At 40.6% G+C, this 18,981-nt stretch overlaps 1 protein-coding gene across 6 annotated transcripts in view; it reads left to right on the forward strand.

Moving 5' to 3' along the window:
- Positions 1 to 3,129: 3,129 nt before the first annotated feature.
- Positions 3,130 to 18,981, forward strand: part of LOC120064420 (pre-mRNA-processing factor 40 homolog A-like) — a 28,732-nt gene continuing 12,880 nt past the window's right edge. For 4 of the 6 annotated variants that reach the window (XR_005478593.1, XM_039014991.1, XM_039014993.1 and 1 more), the window contains exons 1-11: positions 3,137 to 3,185; positions 3,955 to 4,032; positions 4,152 to 4,280; positions 5,743 to 5,826; positions 12,497 to 12,515; positions 12,626 to 12,648; positions 12,739 to 12,780; positions 13,043 to 13,153; positions 13,725 to 13,845; positions 14,081 to 14,105; positions 18,382 to 18,603. Coding sequence is in view for 5 of the 6 variants with exons in the window: in XM_039014991.1 (XP_038870919.1) it covers positions 3,183 to 3,185; positions 3,955 to 4,032; positions 4,152 to 4,280; positions 5,743 to 5,826; positions 12,497 to 12,515; positions 12,626 to 12,648; positions 12,739 to 12,780; positions 13,043 to 13,153; positions 13,725 to 13,845; positions 14,081 to 14,105; positions 18,382 to 18,603 (857 nt within the window). In the remaining variant the exon portion in view is untranslated. Of the gene's footprint in view, positions 3,186 to 3,954; positions 4,033 to 4,151; positions 4,281 to 5,742; positions 5,827 to 12,496; positions 12,516 to 12,625; positions 12,649 to 12,738; positions 12,781 to 13,042; positions 13,154 to 13,724; positions 13,846 to 14,080; positions 14,106 to 18,381; positions 18,604 to 18,981 lie in introns of all 6 variants that reach the window. The other 2 variants (XM_039014992.1, XM_039014995.1) reach the window with 2 other exon arrangements.

The raw sequence follows: 18,981 nt of genomic DNA on the forward strand, positions 1-18,981 counted from the left end.
TTGAGAAACAGACGCCTCACAAGTCCTCAACCTGCAGCTTCATTAAATAGTACACGCAAAACACCAGTCTCAACGTCAACAGTGAAGAGGCAACTCCGGGATGCTGTCCTTCAAGGCAGAGCTGCAAAGAAAAAGCCATATCTCAGCCCAATAAAAATAAAAGATTAAGATGGGCAAAAGAACAGAGACTGGACAGAGGAACTCTGCGTAGAAGGCCAACATCCCGGAGTCGCCTCTTCACGGTTGACTTTGAGACTGATATTTTGCGGGTACTATTTAATGAAGCTGCCAGTTGAGGACTTGTCCTCTTGCTCAGTTGTGCACCGGGGCCTCCCACTCCTCTTTCTATTCTGGGTAGAGCCAGTTTGTGCTGTTCTGTGAAGGGAGTAGTACACAGCGTTGTACGAGATCTTCAGTTTCTTGGCAATTTCTCGCATGGAATAGCCTTCATTTCTCAGAACAAGAATAGACTGATGAGTTTCAGAAGAAAGAGGACACGTACATTAGAGTGTCTAGTTTGAGAAACAGACGCCTCACAAATCCTCAACTGGCAGCTTCATTAAATAGTACCCGCAAAACACCAGTCTCAACGACAACAGTGAAGAGGCGACTCCAGGATGCTGGCCTTCTAGGTAGTGTATGTAGTATACAGTATGTTAGTATGGGTATTTGAACACAGCTCAAGTTTGTATGCAGCTTTATTAACTCAATGATTATTATTATTAATTGTTTTACATTGTTTGCAAACTATGTGACACGCATTTTAAAAAAACGAAACAGGTAGGGCTCAACAGGTGCTCTGCCCCACCTGCCCTGAACGACCGATTGCCACTGGAGTTTACATAAATCCAATGCATTTTATGAAGGAAAAAAAAGTGTTTGCTCCTTAAAATCAAATTTTATTGGTCACAAACACATATTTAGCAGATGTTATTGCAGGTGTCACGAAATGCTTGTGTTCCTAGCTCCAACAGTGCAGTAGTATCTAACAATTCACAACAATACACACAAATCTAAAGGTAAAATAATGGAATTAAGAAATATATAAATATTAGGAATAGCAATGTCGGAGTGGCATTGACTAAAATACAGTATATAAAATGAGTAAAGCGGTATGTAAACAGTATTAAAGTGACTAGCGTTCCATTGTTAAAGTGACCTGTGATTCCATGTGCATTCGGGAAAGTATTCAACTCAAATGTATTTATAAAGCCCTTCTTACATCATATCTCAAAGTGCTGTACAGAAGCCCAGCCTAAAACCCCAAACAGCAAGCAATGCAGGTGTAGAAGCACGGTGGCTAGGAAAAACTCCCTAGAAAGGCCAAAACCCAGGAAGAAACCTAGAGAGGAACCAGGCTATGAGGGGTGGCCAGTCCTCTTCTGGCTGTGCCGGGTGGAGATTATAACAGAACATGGCCAAGATGTTCAAATGTTCATAAATTACCAGCATGGTCAAATAATAATAGCGAGATAATAATATCTCTCTAGAGATTTTTGATTGGGTTCAAGTCCGGGCTCTGGTTGGGCCACTCAAGGACATTCAGAGACTTGTCCCGAAGCCACTCCTACATTGTCTTGGCTGTGTGCTTAGGGTCGTTTTCCTGTTGGAAGGTGAACCTTCACCCCAGTCTGAGGTCCTGAGCGCTCTGGAGCAGGTTTTTAATCGAGGATCTCTCTGTACTTTGCTCCGTTCATCTTTCCCTCGATCCTGACTAGTCTCCCAGTCCCTGCCGCTGAAAAACATCCCCACAGCATGACGCTGTCACCACCATGCTTCACCATAGAGATGGTGCCAGGTTTCCTCTAGATGTGACGCTTGGCATGCAGGCCAAGAGTTTATCTTGGTTTTATCAGACCAGAGAATCTAGTTTCTCATGGTCTGAGTCCTTTAGGTGCCTTTTGGCAAACTCCAAGCGGGGTGTCGTGCGCCTTTTACTGTAGAGTGGCTTGCGTCTGGCCACTCTACCATAAAGGCCTGATTGGTGGAGTGCTGCAGAGATGGTTGTCATTCTAGAAGGTTCTCCCATCTCCACAGAGGAACTCTAGAGCTCTGTCAGAGTGACCATTGGGTTCTTGGTCACCTCCTTGACCAAGTCCCTTCCCCCCCGATTGCTCAGTTTGGACGGGCGGCCAGCTCTAGGAAGAGTCTTGGTGGTGCCATACTTCTTCCGCAGAAATGTTTTGGTACCCTTCCCCAGATCTGTGCCTCGATACAATCCTGTCTCAGAGCTCTACGGACAATTCCTCGTGTCCTCGTGGCTCAGTTTTTGCTCTGATATGCACTGTCAACTGTGGTACCTTATATAGACAGGTGTGTGCCTTTCCAAATCATGTCCAATCAATTGAATTCACCACTGGTGGACTCCAATCAAGTTGTAGAAACCTTTCAAGTAAGATCAATGGAAACAGGATGCACCTGAGCTCAATTTCGAGTCTCATAGCAAAGGGTCTGAATACTTATGTAAATAAGGTATTTCTGTTTTTTTATTTTTTTATAAATAAGCAAAAATGTAAAAAAAAATGTTTTCGTTTTGTCATTATGGGGAATTGTTTGTAGATTGATTAGGAATTTTAGAATAAGGCTGTAACGTAACAAAATTAGGAAAAAGTCAAGGGGTCTGAAAACTTTCCGAATGCACTGTATTTAGGGCAGCAGCCTCTTAGGTGCAAGGTTGAGTAACAGGGTGGTAGCTGGCTAGTGATGGCTATTTAACAGTCTGATTACCCTGAGATGGAAGCTGTTTTTCAGTCCCGTGGTCCCAGCTTTGATGCAGCTGTACTGACCTCGCCTTATGGATGGTAGGGGGTCGAACAGGCCGTTGCTCGGGTGGTTGATGTCCTTGATCATCTAAGAAAAAACTCCATCACCTAAAACCGGTAAAGGCTTGATGCTTTACATGATGTGATAGCTGATACTTTAGTTTATAAAAAATATATATTTCAGATGTGAATATTATGAAGAAAACATTGTCGAAAAAAGATGGGGTTGTTCAGTCTAAAGAATCCACGAGTTCCGAAAAATCAGTTGTCTACCCGACAGAATTACAAGTTACAATCTGTGCGCAGATTGTATTGAGAAAATGTTGTTCACCTTTGCCCTTTCTTTCAGAGGCAAACTAACCAATCAGATTGCACGTTATTGTGGAGTGGCCAGGTCTGGACGCTCTCCGTGAAGTCAACATGGTGAGTACAGTTTATTGATAATATGTCCATATTTTCAATTACTAGCTAATTTAAGTATCATACTTTATGAGGTGTTTGGCATAAACAATCATTATATGAAAGGGGATAACCAACATAGCTATATTTAATTTGCTTGGTGTGTTTCGTCAACTGTTGCTAGCTAGGTAGCGCGTAGCTAGCTAAGCCAACAGTTAACGTTACTCAGCTAGTTTGCAGCTACTTCGCTAACGTTAGCGTACTGCTGTAGGGAATCCTTTTTCAGTACCTAGCAACAGTTAGACAAGCGTTAAAGGGGTAATGTTATTTGTGGAGGAGTTACGTGTGTGAACAAATCACGTTATCCAATTAGCTAGCAATATGTTGGCGTTGACACTCCGCGAGAGTAGCAGCTAGTTAGTCAATGTATTGAATAGTTCATGGTAGCTATGTTTACTAGCAATGGCGGTAACTGTATTATCTAAATAGCCTGCCTGTTATTAGCAAAATTTGGTTGCAAAAAAACTGAACAGCCCGCGGGAAGTTAAGCATGTATTTATTCATCAGTCAGATTCTGTTGCAAACCGTTTTGCGATAAACTGCTTAACCGTTTACTATAGGAACCAACCGGAAGCAAGACAGGGATGGACATACCTGAATTAGTCTAATACAAACTCGTTTAAGTTGCAAAACGTTTTCCGTTGGGACTAGGCCTAGTACAGGACATATGTGAGCCATATTAACGTGCAAGCTGTAACTGTATAAATGGGGTCTCTTGTTCATTCATGTCCAGTCTTCAGATGGTAATAATGGCCAGAGCCAAGCACCTCCTTTTGCTGGGGTCCCAACCTCAGGCATGCCACCGCCTTTTGTAAGTTGGTGTTTGAAAACACTTGTATCTTCTATGTGTTCCCAATGGCATCTCAAAATGGGGCCTCGTTGAGTGTTGAATCTCACAGCATGTGTCTCCTATTTTTTTCACCTGTCTAGATGGGACCACCGGGAATGCCGCCTCATTACCCACCAATGGGAATTCCACCCATGGGACAGAGGCCTCCCAACATGGCTCCCATGCCGCCTGGCATGATGCCACCTGGTATGATGCCACCGATGGGACAGGTGAGCCGACTATCAAGCTTTAAGATGTCATTATCACTTGTCGTCACAGAACATAGGCCACACCCTTAACGATCAATCGTTTGTAATTTGTTTGAATTTTCCAGTTTAGCGCTCAACAACCTAGTCCTCCAATGCGTAGCCTCGTGTAGTGATTAGATTTTAATTAAATGTAAGGCCTATTGAATTTTGCCGGAGACCCAGGAAGTACAATGTTGGAGTTGGACCAGAAGCTTAGCTTTGGTTGACTCTTTGGAGTGTGTAGCAATGGTTTTTAAGTACCACTACCTTTTCCCAAGAGTTGGCACAAAAATATTCTAATCACTTGGGTTTGTACTATTTGCTGCCAATATAAACTAACACTACCCTCTTTATGTATCTGGACAGTGATGTAAAATGTGGCTCTATACTCCAGCATTTTGGATTTAAAGGCCCAGTTCAGTAAAAAATTAGATTCTTTATATATACTTCCACACTGAGGTTGGAATAATACTGTGATAGTATGATCATGGAACAGAGGTTGGGAACTCTCTTATTGGTCTATTAACTAATTTACTGCCTGATGATGTCAGGTGGCCTTTTCAAACAGCTTTTACACTAAAAGAGCATTATTATAATTTTCACAATTTCACCATATTATTCCTACCTTATAGTGTGTGTGTGCGTGTATATATATATATATGTATATATGTGTGTGTGTGTAACACAGGACAATCACATTTTTGACCACACTGGGCCTTTAACCAAAATAATAAGTAAAAAATCATAAATAATGATGAGTGAGAAAGTTGGAGGCTACAACAAAACATGCGAACATCTCACCATTACCAATAATGGGGGAGGGAAGCATTTTTTGGGGGGGGTATGATCTTTAACTTTCTCAATCATCATCATTCACGATTCATTCATTATTATCTATAATCATGGTAGCATCGACATTAATGTAGTAGTGTTCACAAACATTTATTTTTTACTAAAAGTGAATAAAAAATGACTACATTATTCACCATTCACTTCCTATTAGGCAAAAGTCCGGAGCCCTGGTATGCCTCAAATAAAAGGTGACGTTCTGTACTGTCGCCTCGTATGAAACATTTGATATCAAATCCAAAATGCTGGAGTATAGAGCCAAATTCCAAATGTTAGCTTCACTGTCCAGATGCATACGGAGGGGAGTGTGTGATCTCATTATCCAAATGAAAAAGGTGTGATCTGAGATGTGTATGATCCAGCTGCCTGCCTGAGAAACGGGGCTCAGGTGGCGGCGAAGAACTGAAGATTGGAGCGTCACTGCTTCACAGATCACAAGCTGTGGCTCCGTTCGCACTGTATAAGACTCAGTTCGTCGCTCTCACCCTGCCATGGCTGCTCTCACTGTGTATTAATACCCAGCGTGCACCCAGTGCGCCAGGCAGGGGGTGAAATTAACGGGTCCAATGAATATTTCATGATGCTCTTTTATTAGATACCAGGCATGATGCCACCTATGATGCCCGGGATGATGATGCCCCCTCACATGCCTTCTGCGGCGATGCAGCCAACAGGACCGGTAAACTCACTCGCCTGCCTCCTCCACTGTCTCAATGTTGTGCTTTGCACTTTTTAAAATAGAGCCCTCAGGTTGTCAGGAGTGACACCATTAGCTAACGTGGCAAAGCATAGGAACACTTACCAATACAGACATAGGCTACCAATATAGAGGGATTTAAATATTCAACAAAACTTGAACATGTACATCCCATCTCCATAATAATTCTACACTTAACTTAATTAGGCAAAAAAAAAATCCTCATAGAACTGTACAGGTACACGTTCTCTTACAGAGATGCAAACTCGCCACTTTTCGGCGATATTTACCGCTTTGTTTCAAAATAGGTCATCTATGTGAATCGTGTAGCTCTATAAAAAAATTAAAAAAAATAAGGTGGAGATCCGTAGATTAGAGCCTAATATATTTATTTCAATGGACTGATTTCCTTATTTGAACTGTAACTCAGTACAGTCTTTGAAATTGTTATATGTTGTTTATAGTTATGTTCTTTGTGTATATACTTTTTTTACACCATATACAAACATACGAACAATAACTTAGACGCACACAAACGCCGACTACATCTCATCTACCCAGACCTGCATGCTCACACCCCCATCCCTACTGCCTGCTATTTCCATAATAAATCATTTGATTTTTTTTCATGATGGTGGATTGATTAAGTGCCAAGTTTGTAGTATAATTTTTTTTCAAGATGAGTGATAAGAAGAGACTCGTCCTGCACATTGGGTATCTCACTACATATGAAATCATATGATATGTCTTGAAATATGCAGACAGATGGATTAAAAGTACGTTTACATTGTAATACTTCTGACATTGAATTCTACCGTGCTAATATACTGTGCATTATATAGGGAAATAATGCACCCTCTAGAATGCCCTTCAAGCCAATCAAAAACGAGTATTCAACAATGCCAAAGTATTTTTCATAATCAAACGGAAACCAAACCGATCTCAAAAAGCACTAATCGCTCAGCACTAGAAAGTATTCAACCCCCTTGACTTTTTCCACATTTTGATTTACAAAGTGGGATTGAAATTAATTTAAATCTGCACAAAATACTCTGTCAAAATGGAAGAAAAATTGTGTATTTTTTTATAATGACACTAATGTATCTTGATTAGATAAGTATAGTATTCAACCCCCGATTCAATGTTAGAATCACCTTTGGAAGAAATTCCAGCCGAGTCTTCTAAGCTTTGCACACAATATTTGCCAATTTTTATTTTAAAAACTCTTCAAGCTCTGTCAAGTTTGTTGTTGATCATTGTTAGACAGCTATTTTGAAGTCTTGCCATAGATTTTCAAGCTGATTTTTAAGTCGAACATTCAATGTCGTCTTGGTAAGAAACACCAGTCTATATTTGGCCTTGTGTTTTAGGATATTTTAGGTTATAGACAGCTCTGCAAGCGTTATGTCAAAATGCGTTCGTTACTCACCAAATATGGAGTTTCCGTGAGCAACTATCGTCATTTACTGACGTCACACCCGGTATGTACTTCCAAAAAAGGTCAAAATAACATTTTACGAGCAACTGAGAGAATTTGTCTGGAAAGAATCGATGTATTGTTTCTGACCAAGTGCGCATGCGCCAAATTCACCTCTTCAACACCTCCAATAAACCATGAATTACTGCCACTCACATGTCGGCTGATCTAGCAGCAGTACAGAATCCTAAAAAAGCACAGATTTTTATCACCTACAACAGTGTATGAACGTCATATCAACCTGTTTGACACGTGCTACATGGAATGTAATAATATTTAATGTAAGTAAACAATATAGGGTATGTTTTTACAGCGACCTTTCCGAATAGGTAGATGCACTGTCGGTAAAAACAATACATAGATTTCCAGACAATACATTTTTTCTGTTGCTTCTGTTTTTATTTAGACTTTTTTAAAGTACATACTGGGCGTGACGAGCTGTGGCAGTCACGAAATTTCGTCAGCCTGTGATTGTCAAGCAAATAACTGTCGGTCTCACGGTAATTGACATGAACACATTTAGCATCTGTAGTCTATCTAGAAGAACAGAATAGTATACTCTGAGTTGTCCTTATGTTAGGTCCTGATCTGACTATGCCAAATGGCTGTGGGCTACACTAGTTCATTTAGCAGACAAGATTTGCTTAGAATTCCGTGGCATTATTTTATAGTTTGAAGAATACGATTGAACAAAGATTAATATAATAGAAAGGATATTTTCTCCAAACAATTTGAGAGAGTGCGCACATACGGCTATTCTGTGTTTAGCAGTTAACAAAGAAATAGGTACTCCTATATGCTTAATTTAATTATTAATGTAACTTTAGTTGTTTTACAGACTTTGGGCTATATGTTGTGATTTCTTTTATACATTGTAAGGCTGCATGATGTGGGAAAAAAATAAGATTTTTTAAAAAGCTGCTTTGTTTTTTGTGCTGGCTGTACACACTTCATCAGTTTCTCATTCAAAATTTGACAAGCATCCCCTTTGTGTGGCCATAATGCACCCTATAAAAATGTAGGCCTTTTGCAGCCATTGGCCATTGTGCCCTTCTCCCTGAGTGCTGTGCGCTCCGAAGCACCTCTCACTCACATGGCTCTCCATCACGTCATCGAGTCTTTCTCACAGGCTACAAGTGAAGACACACACATTTGGGACGCAACTGTGCGCGTCCTTATCCAATTCCGAGGTGCATATTGAAGATATGGGAAGAGCTGTCCGCATTTACTTTTCATCAGCCAACAACATGAGTAGACCTAACAAACAGCAAGCGCTCTAGCCTATGTCAATCTACTATCCCCCTTAGTACAAAAGTCGATCTATTCTATTCTGTGCGTGAATTAAATATTCCAAACATAGTTTGGGACAGTTGTGGGATGCGATAGCTCCCAATTTAATACAACCACTAGCATCAACCTTTTTTAACGCAATGTGGCTGATGTAACAGATCAGAACGTTTAGCTTAAAATGTTGATAAACTATTAGGCTATTTCTTCATATAAGCGCAGCAATGCGCACAGGCTATAAGCGCAAATGTTCCTTTCGCGCGAAAACACCATTGTCAAAAGTGACCACGTGATTCTGCATGTAATGCTTTTATTATCAAGGTGCACTTTTATGGTAAATTATCTTCCCCAAACTTGAAACTCGCGGGCTGCTTATGTATGCCAGTTAGGCTCTACACCCCTTAAAGTGTGCTTAACTTTATGAAGTTATTTGGCCACATTAGTTGTGATAAAAACATTATCAAAACATATAGGCCTATGGGCTAGGCTACATGAGGTGTGCGACTATGATTCGAAAAAGTTGCAAAAGGCATTGTTTCTTGCCTTACGCTGGGCATCATTCACAAGTGATAATATATAATTAACAAGTGATAGGATAATATTGTCACCCATCAGACTTGTTTTGATTTATATTGGACCATTATCATACACCTATCTCGAAACAAAAATACATGTAATCTATGCACTTAAATAGCGAATGGAGGACGCTTTTCCCGTGGTTCGTTTTCATGCCAGCCAGGTAGGCTTTACTCCTTTTGTAAAGATAAGCAATGTGCTTAATATTAGGAATATATAAATATAGTTGGCCTAGCCGAAAGAACGCTAATGGAGGCCTCTAGTAAAAAGAGGATATCACTCTGTTTTCTCGTGCAATTGCATAGCCTATAGAAATGTTGAGCAACATGAGCTCATGGGCTCTCGTGAAGTGTTTGATTAGATTTTCGATTAGATTTGCATTGATGTCCGAGTGATTAGAGGGACAATAGAGTGCTGAGTACCAGGCAGTTCGCAAGTTTGGTACGCTGCTAATGACCATCAGCAGTATCAGCTTGGGAGAAGTCTAATTACCGTGACTAAACGGTCAGATGGAATTTGACTGCCTTCATGACTTGTGACCGCCCGGTGTGGAGGTAATAGTCACCGCAACAGGCCTAGGTGACAGCAGTAAATTATGGTAGTTGCTCAGGGAAACTCCATATTTGGTGAGTAACGAACATATTTTGTCATAACGCTTGCTGAGCTGTCTAATCAAACCAATTATAAAAGTTGACAAGTTATCATACCCATTCACAGGTTTGGTAAACTCTGGAGATCTCTTTGGTGTTTAGAGTTAAGCAAATCAGCCTTTTAATTTCATTGCACCTTTTATGTGTGGAATGATCTACAATACACTTTAAAATTTGAAGAATTGGTGCCTCTAAAGCATTTGACTGTGGTTAGGGGACTGTTTTACTGAAGAATCTATTTTTATGGTTTGGTATGTTTTTCATATTTTCATATTGTTGTGTATAATACCATGTATATAAATGTGTAGTTTATTGTAAACTCAGCAAAAAAATAAACGTCCTCTCACTGTCAACTGCGTTTATTTTCAGCAAACTTAACGTGTAAATATTTGTATGAACATAACAAGATTCAACAACTGAGACAAACTGAACAAGTTCCACAGTCATGTAACTAACAGAAATGGAATAATGTGTCCCAGAACAAAGATGGGGTCAAAATCAAAAGTAACAGTCAGTATCTGGTGTGGCCACCAGCTGCATTAAGTACTGCAGTGCATCTCCTCCTCATTGACTGCACCAGATTTGCCAGTTCTCACTGTGAGATGTTACCCCACTCTTCCACCAAGGCACCTGCAAGTTCCTGGACATTTCTGTGGGGAATGGCTCTGGCCCTAGCCCTCACCCTCCGATCCAACAGGTCCCAGACATGCTCAATGGGATTGAGATCCGGGCTCTTCGCTGGCCATGGCAGAACACTGACATTCCTCTCTTGCAGGAAATCACGCAGACAACGAGCAGTATGGCTGGTGGCATTGTCATGCTGGAGGGTCATGTCAGGATGAGCCTGCAGGAAGGGTACCACATGGAGGAGGATGTCTTCCCTGTAATGCACAGCGTTGAGATTGCCTGCAATGACAACAAGCTCAGTCCGATGATGCTGTGACACACCACCCCAGACTATGACGGACCCTCTACCTCCAAATCGATCCCGCTCCAGAGTACAGGCCTTGGTGTAACGCTCATTCCTTCGACGATAAACACGAATCCGACCATCACCCCTGGTGAGACAAAACCGCGACTCGTCAGTGAAGAGCACTTTTTGTCAGTTCTGTCTGGTCCAGCGACGGTGGGTTTGTGCCCATAGGCAACGTTGTTGCCTTACAACATGCCTACAAGCCCTCATTTCATCCTCTCTCAGCTTATTGCGGACAGTCTGAGCACTGATGGAGGGATTGTGTGTTCCTGGTGTAACTCGGGCTGTTGTTGCCATCCTGTACCTGTCCCACATGTGGGATGTTCGGATGTACCGATCCTGTACAGGTGTTGTTACACGTGGTCTGCAACTGCGAGGACCATCAGCTGTCCGTCCTGTCTCCCTGTAGCGCTGTCTTAGGCGTCTCACAGTACAGACATTGCATTTTATTGCCCTGGCCACATCTGCAGTCCTTGTGCCTCCTTGCAGCATGCCTAAGCCACGTTCACGCAGATGAGCAGGGACACTGGGCATCTTTTTTTTGGTGTTTTTCAGAGTCAGTAGAAGGGCCTCTTTAGTGTCCTAAGTTTTCAGAACTGACCTTAATTGCCTTAACGACCGTTCCACAGGTGCATGTTCATTAATTGTTTATGGTTCATTGAACAAGCATGGGAAACTGTTTTAAACCCTTTACAATGATCTGTGAAGCTATTTGGATTTTTACGAATTATCTTTGAAAGACAGGGTCCTGAAAAAGGGAGGTTTCTTTTTTTGCTGAGTTTATTTTGCTGTGTATTGTGGTGTTATACAGGGCTTCTGGAAAAGAGACCATGGTCTCAGCATTGTCTCCCTGTCAAAATAAAGGTTAAATACAAAAAACTTATGGGAAAATGAATGGTTTCTAACTGGGCTAGAGGAGATTTGTCATTCATTTTCTCCTCTGTCCAGATACTGGTTCAGTTATCCATGGAACTTATGTGACTTGTTAAGTAAATATTTACTGCTGAACCTATTTAGGCTTTCCATAACAAAGGGGTTGAATACTTAATGGGCTTCTGGAAAAGACATTACAGCTTTAAATTTTTTATTTATCTGTAATAAATTCTCATAACAAATATCCATGTTGAGGTAGATCAGTGACACAATCTAATTGAATCCATTTTAATTCAGTCTGTAACACAAAATGTGGGGGGGAAATCAAGGTGGTTGAATACTTTCTGAAGGCACTGTTAGTGTGCTTTGGATGAATGCTATCTGGAGTGGAGTAGCTCAAATGAATACAATTTGTGTCTCAGTAGACATTCAAAGTGCTTCGGGGACAAGATCATTTCAATCTTAAATTGGAGAAAAGTCAAAGAAAAACAACTTTTTTTTACCACTTAAAACATCTTGTTAAATGGAGCATCACATCCTTACACTCCAGGTTTCTCCCTCCAGTAAATGGTTGAGTGATTTATGGAAGCTACATTTCAGTCTGTGTGTTGCTTTCGACAGCAGCCAGCTGTTTAACTATATGCACTAAGAGCTGCAAGCTGTCAAATAAACCTTCCACCTGTCAACTCTGATGTATCAAGACCACAGAGATTTTTGTCTTTGTGTTAGACGCTCGAGGGTACAAGCTTGTGTTGTGTTAATGAAGCAAATTCAGGTCATCATCTTTGTTAACTAATAAAATTATCTCTTCCGCAGCCTGGAGTGGACACAACTGGTAAGGCTTGAATCGGTCTATGTTTTATTTATTTAATTTAGAAAAAGCTTTTATTGTTATTGTCTTAGTGATTTTATGAATTCTAATTATTAAGTTTTTTGTTTTTACAGTCACTGCTGCGCCTGGAACAGTTGTAAGTACAGCCTCATTTCTGTGGATAAGTTCATGTAATGATCTCTAGCAGTATATAATGACCGACCCTGCTATGTGTAATGTTCAACAGGGTACCACAAATGGCACGCCACAGGATGACCAACCGAAGAAGGTTAATGAACATTTTTAAGTGGAAGCCTTTACTCTTCCTAACCACAGATGGCCAGTTGTTTTCTGTGCAAAGATGTAGACTTAATTTAATTTTGTTATAGCCTTAGATGGAAAACATTTTTTGGGGATGAAAAACTGCTTGATTTAATGGTTTGAAATCTAGTACTTTCCATGCAAATGTAGAATTTGTATCACAGAGCCCTTCATTTACCTGTTGTAAGTGTTGTTGAGTGGTGAAGGCAAAGTGTGGTTGTCATCCTCAGAAGTCTGTGTGGACAGAACACAAGTCTATGGATGGGAAGACCTACTACTACAACACAGAGACCAAGCAGTCTTCTTGGGAGAAGCCTGACGACTTGAAATCTCCTGCAGAAGTAAGGCCTTACAAACTGAACCCCCGTACCCATCCCTCCCCACACACTATGGCTGTGTCCTAAATGGCATCCTGTTCCCTTTATAGTTCATTACTTCCCTTCATAGTGCACCCGTAGGGCTTGTTAAAAAAAAATATATATATAAAAAAAAAAAAAAAAAATTGTGTGCTACGTAAGGAAAAGGGTACCATTTATAACGCAAATACTATTCCTCCCCAACTATCTTCTCGCTAACAGTAGAGGCCATTCCCAGGCTCTAGCCACCGGCACAATTTGTGGAGCGTGTCTAGAACATACCTGAGTTCAAATACGTGTATATGTTATTTAAATACTTTTTTCTGTGTATTTTCAAATACACAACCCAAAGCAAGTACTTTTATTCAAGTATTTCAATGGTTATTTGTAAAAAAAAAAAAAAAAAAAAAAACTAATTGTTTTGAAAGTATTTTAAAATGCTGTTTTCAAATATCTGAATACTTGTTTTGAAATGTATTGAAAGTAATTTAAATACCTGATAGTATTTGAACCAAGGTCTGGTAGACATGCCATATTTTTGCTTTGTGCTTTGCAGCAAATGCTGTCAAAATGCCCATGGAAGGAGTATAAATCAGACAATGGAAAGGCGTACTACTACAACTCCCAGACTAAGGAGTCCCGGTGGACCAAACCCAAAGAGCTTGAAGATCTGGAAGGTGAGCCTGTGCATTAATGATCCTTTTATAATCTACTGTGAAGGACCAGGGATCGCATCTACTCATCCTCTAGACCAGTGTAAATAGCAGGGGGTCTTCGTTCAAAAACAATTACATGGATCAGTCTCATTCCTTTGCATGAATTTATCTTTGCACTATTCATTCTTAGACATGAAATGTGTTCCTCAAAGTTTCCTGCGAGACATTGTTAACAGGTGTATATCCTCTCTTTTAGCCATGATAAAAGCCGAGGAGAATGGGTAAGAGCTGCTTATTGTTACCACTACTCTACAGTAGGGTTGGGCGATATTATGATAGCATCATATATCGATGATGATTGACAGCCATCGTCGATGGTGACAACATTGTGATGTCACAAACAATGGTTTAGCCTTTGAATAGGAATGGAGTCGGGGCAGCGCGCGACATGCTAAATGGCCAATTCCCTTTTTGCAATAGCCTACATTTTCAATAAATATGTGGTAGGTAGACTATTAATACATTGTAGATTGTAGACAACGGAGAGCACCAAAGCAGTGCAAAATGTCAGATAACGTGTCCCCCCCCCCTCTTTTCCAAATGCTGTTTTGCAGGGGACACTCCGTTGTCTGGTTTATAGTTTTAAAATCCGTAATTTCACTTTTTCGCCCCAATCCCCATTCAATTTAAATGATCAACCGTTGAATGAATGTATAGGCCTAAATAAGTTCTACATCAGAAAGCCTAAATAAAAACATAGTATAGTAATAATGAGAGCGGAAACAAACCAATACGTTTCTGCTTTACTTTACCAATGTAGGCAAAATAGATTGTGCCGTTGGAAAATCCATCTTCGCAAACCAAACATAGGGTTACTACCCTTACTGACAAAGGTTGAGGTAAACATTACTTTGGTATTTTATTATATCGTGTGACGATAGACGTTTTTCTATGGTTTCATATTATGCTCTATCGTTTATTTCGTTGTGTCGCATATCACATTCTTTATGGCAATATTTTTGGTCAATTGGATGTCGCTTTGCAACACAATTTGCAACACAGAGCACGGAGAATGTACCTAAAAGAGGAGTTACGTCGGTCGCATGGACGTGGTTTGGGTATGAAAAGTCTGACACGGACCAGAAAAGTGTCCTCTGCCAAATATGCCGCAGGCCGGTCCCGACAACAGGCTCAAATACCACTAACCTCTTTTGCCACCTACGCAAGAATCATGTGAAACAGTACGGAGAGAGTCTACGGATGAGACCCCAAAAAGTAGTTGAGTGCTCAAAACAAACCCCTGACTCAGACGTTGCAAGAGGCTTTTGCCCGCGGCACACCATATGGCAAAGAATCATGAAGATGGAAGGAGATAACAGCTGCAGTTAAAACTTAGCAAAGACAACTTAGCAAATTTACACGGTAGAGAAATGGGGGTTTCGTGAGTTGGTGCTAACACTCGACCCAAGGTACCAAATGCAAATACCTTTTATTTGTTGAGTATAATTCAAAATGTAATAAGAAATAGGCTTTACATGTGGTCATTTTATATAAAGATTTATTCATTGAATTTACCGTGTGTATATCGTGATATGTATCGTTATCGGGATATGAAATGACCTATACCGGGATATGAGATTTTGGCCATATCACCCAGCCCTAATCCCCATTAGCTGTTGCGATAGCAGCAGCAACTCTTCATGGGGTCCACATACAACCTAAAACATGAAATAATACAGAACATTAATAGACAAGAACAGCTCAAGGTTGGAACTTTATAGATGTCAAACGTCACACACAGCCTACATATCAATAGATACACACACACACACACGCAATATCTAGGTCAAATAGGGGAGTTGTGAGGTGTTGCTTTATCTGTTTTTTGAAACAAGGTTTGCCGTTCGCTTGAGCAATCTGAGATGGGAGTTCCATGCAATCATGGGTTTATATAATACTGTATGTTTTATTGCATTTGTCCTGGATTCGGGGACTGTGGAAAGACCCTTGGTGGGTGTCAGTACTGTGAGTAAGTTCATTATCCAAACAATTTGGAATTTTCTACACATTGGTCGCATCTTCTTTTTATAAATAAATATCAGTCTCTACTTTTAGCCAAGAGAGACTGGCATGCATAGTATTGATATTAACCCTCTGATAACAGTGAAGAGCAAGACATGCCGTTTTGTTCTGGGCCAACTGCAGTTTTTCTAGGTTCTCCTTTGCAGCACCTGACTTCAACAAGTTATACTTAGACAATATTATAATATATTTATTGATAAGTGTTTGTTAATGTCCTTGAATTGCGCAAAGGGCATTACATAAGCTCCTGCAGCAGAGCTTTCAATAAGCGGGAATACAAAATAAATGAATCATGAGTCGGTGTCAGTTGTCTCACAAACAATTTTGAATAGCTTACTTAACAAATTGTGCAGTATTATCAAAGCCAACATCAATCAGATACAAAAATGACTTTATAAAACTTGAAAAGGGAATGAACTTGGCATAGGCTAAAAACAAATAAGCCCATTATCCTTATGCCTTTTATATCAAATTGTAAAAATCCTAAATATATAAGTTATAAAATAAACAATAAGTATGAAAATAACCAAACAGTGCAAATAAGTCTGGATTTAAAAAATAGGCTATATTTAAAACTAAATTAAAAGTACAATGAGGAACCATTTACACTACCGTTAAAAAAATTGGGGTCACTTAGAAATGTCGTTTTTGAGAGAGAAGCATTTTGTTTTGTCCATAAAAAAAACATCAAATTGATCAGAAATACAGTGTAGACATTGTTAATGTTGTAAATGACTATTGTAGAAGATTGAAGGCCAGCATCCCGGAGTCACCTCTTCTCTCTTGACATTGAGACTGGTGTTTTGCAGGTACTATTTAATGAAGCTGCCGGTTGAGGACTTGTCCTCTTGCTCAGTTGTGCACCGGGGCCTCCCACTCCTCTTTCTATTCTGGCTAGAGCCAGTTTGTGCTGTTATGTGAAGGGAGTAATACACAGCGTTGTACGAGATCTTCAGTTTCTTGGCAATTTCTCGCGTGGAAAAGCCTTAATTTCTCAGAACAAGAATAGACTGACGAGTTTCAGAAGAAAGTTCTTTGTTTCTGGCCATTTTGAGCCTGTTATCGAACCCACAAATGCTGATGCTCCAGATACTCATCTAGTCTAAAGAAGGCCAGTTTTATTGCTTCTTTAACAAGGACAACAGTTTCAGCTGTGCTAACATAATTGCAAAACGGTTTTCTAATGATCAATTAGCCTTTTTAAATGATATACTTGGATTAGCTAACACAACGTGCCATTGGAACACAGGAGTGATGGTTGCTGATAATGGACCTCTGTATACCTATGTAGATATTCCATAAAAAATCTGCCATTTCCCACTACAATAGTCATTTACAACATTGACAATGTCTACACTATTTCTGATCAATTTGATGTTATTTTAATGGACAAAAAATGTGCTTTTCTTTTAAAAAACAAGGACATTTCTAAGTGACCCCCAACTTTTGAACGGTAGTCTAGGTCTAGTTTTTTTTTTTACCCTGTCTTAGGCCTACCTAAAGACTTGGGAGTAGAGTGACAATATTTCCTGCTGTACTGAAAACGCGTTCAGACGGAGTGCTTGTTGCACAGCTGCATAAGTATTATGGGCGACGTTGGCCATGACTGGAAAGCGATCCTCATTTCCTCCACCATTCTAGGTGGGTCATCGTTTCCTCCGATGGCATCTTCAATGAGGTAGGCTGGGAGCTCTGCTCTGGACCGCTGTTGTGTACTCTGTGTGACTGAGCGCAACTTTCTTTTACCAAGGAAAACAACATAACTAGTGTTTATTCTTAACAGGGATTTAATAATGTTGTTTATGGCTTTTGTAACTATGTAAATTAGAATAATTACATACAGCCTAGTCTAAGCACTAAATCATAACCAATGTGTGTCACTACAGTCCAGATATTGCGTCCTTCCCGCGACTTGACCCCTCCGTCCGCCTGCCCCAGAGCTTATAACTAACTATAAGCTATGTGGCAAATAAATTATCTCCAGCTCAGGGCTTCAGCTATGCATTTGGTTTGCTAACTTGCTAGTTAAGTGGTTAGCTTGCAAGATCAAACTTCTTGGTTACAGCAGAGACAGTCAATCCCCCTCTGGATCAAGATCCCTGCTGCCTAACATAGTTTTTGGGGGGGGGGTGGAAATAGCGACCCTTGTGTGCGTGCACTGCCTGTAATACCGTCTACCCGGTGTGGTACAGGAACGGTATGAACATCTGGATACCGCCCAACCCTACTCTACAGACTTTATTGCCAAAGCCATTTTACTTTATATTACCTAAAATAAAAAATATCTTTGTAGATGATGGAACACATTAACTTAATCAAATGATCAAACATTTCCTTTTGATCTGTTATTTATAGTTCTATTAGAATGGAATGGCCTAATTATTGTGACATTTGAAGAGGCACTCCTGTTATAATAAAAAGCATCATGGGGAATGCACTATCATGGTCCTCCATCACTAACTGAACTGATTGCAGGACATCGGAGGTAGGCGCTCCTTGCGCTGTAATCGCCCCTACCCTTCAGCCTGACAGCGCTGCTGTCATGGCGACCATGATGATAGAAATGCCGGTCATGATGCCGATTACAACAGTTTTGGAGGAACAGATGTCCCAGGTGCCCATGCATGTAGCGGAGGTCAGCGCTGAGGCGCCTGTGAACTCCACAGAAGAAGCGGTCGGCATGGAGGCCTCAGCCAGGTACTACAGACAGCCCATTTACCCCCAGATAGTATAGAGAGGCCCACAGCATGGGCTTACAGTGAACTCACCAGGAATCTCACCCGACTGTAGTAAAGGCACTGACCCTAATGTACAAACCTATGGTAAACATCAGCTTCTCCTGTCAGTGGGGCAACCTACATTATCAGAACACATACCGTCAGTGCCAGGGGCTGGTCTAGTGGAATGGGGGAATATGTGGTCTATGGGTGGCACACTACCACCAGACCAGCGCCTGGCACTGATGGTATGTGCTGTTCAACCATTCACTTTCTGTAAAGTTTCCCTTTACCTATCTCCCCATCTCATATTGTAATCTAGATCTGCCAATAAAACTTCAAAATACCCAGAAAAATG

The sequence above is a fragment of the Salvelinus namaycush genome, chromosome 19, assembly GCF_016432855.1.
Source record: "Salvelinus namaycush isolate Seneca chromosome 19, SaNama_1.0, whole genome shotgun sequence".
Classification (NCBI taxonomy): Eukaryota; Metazoa; Chordata; class Actinopteri; order Salmoniformes; family Salmonidae; genus Salvelinus; species Salvelinus namaycush.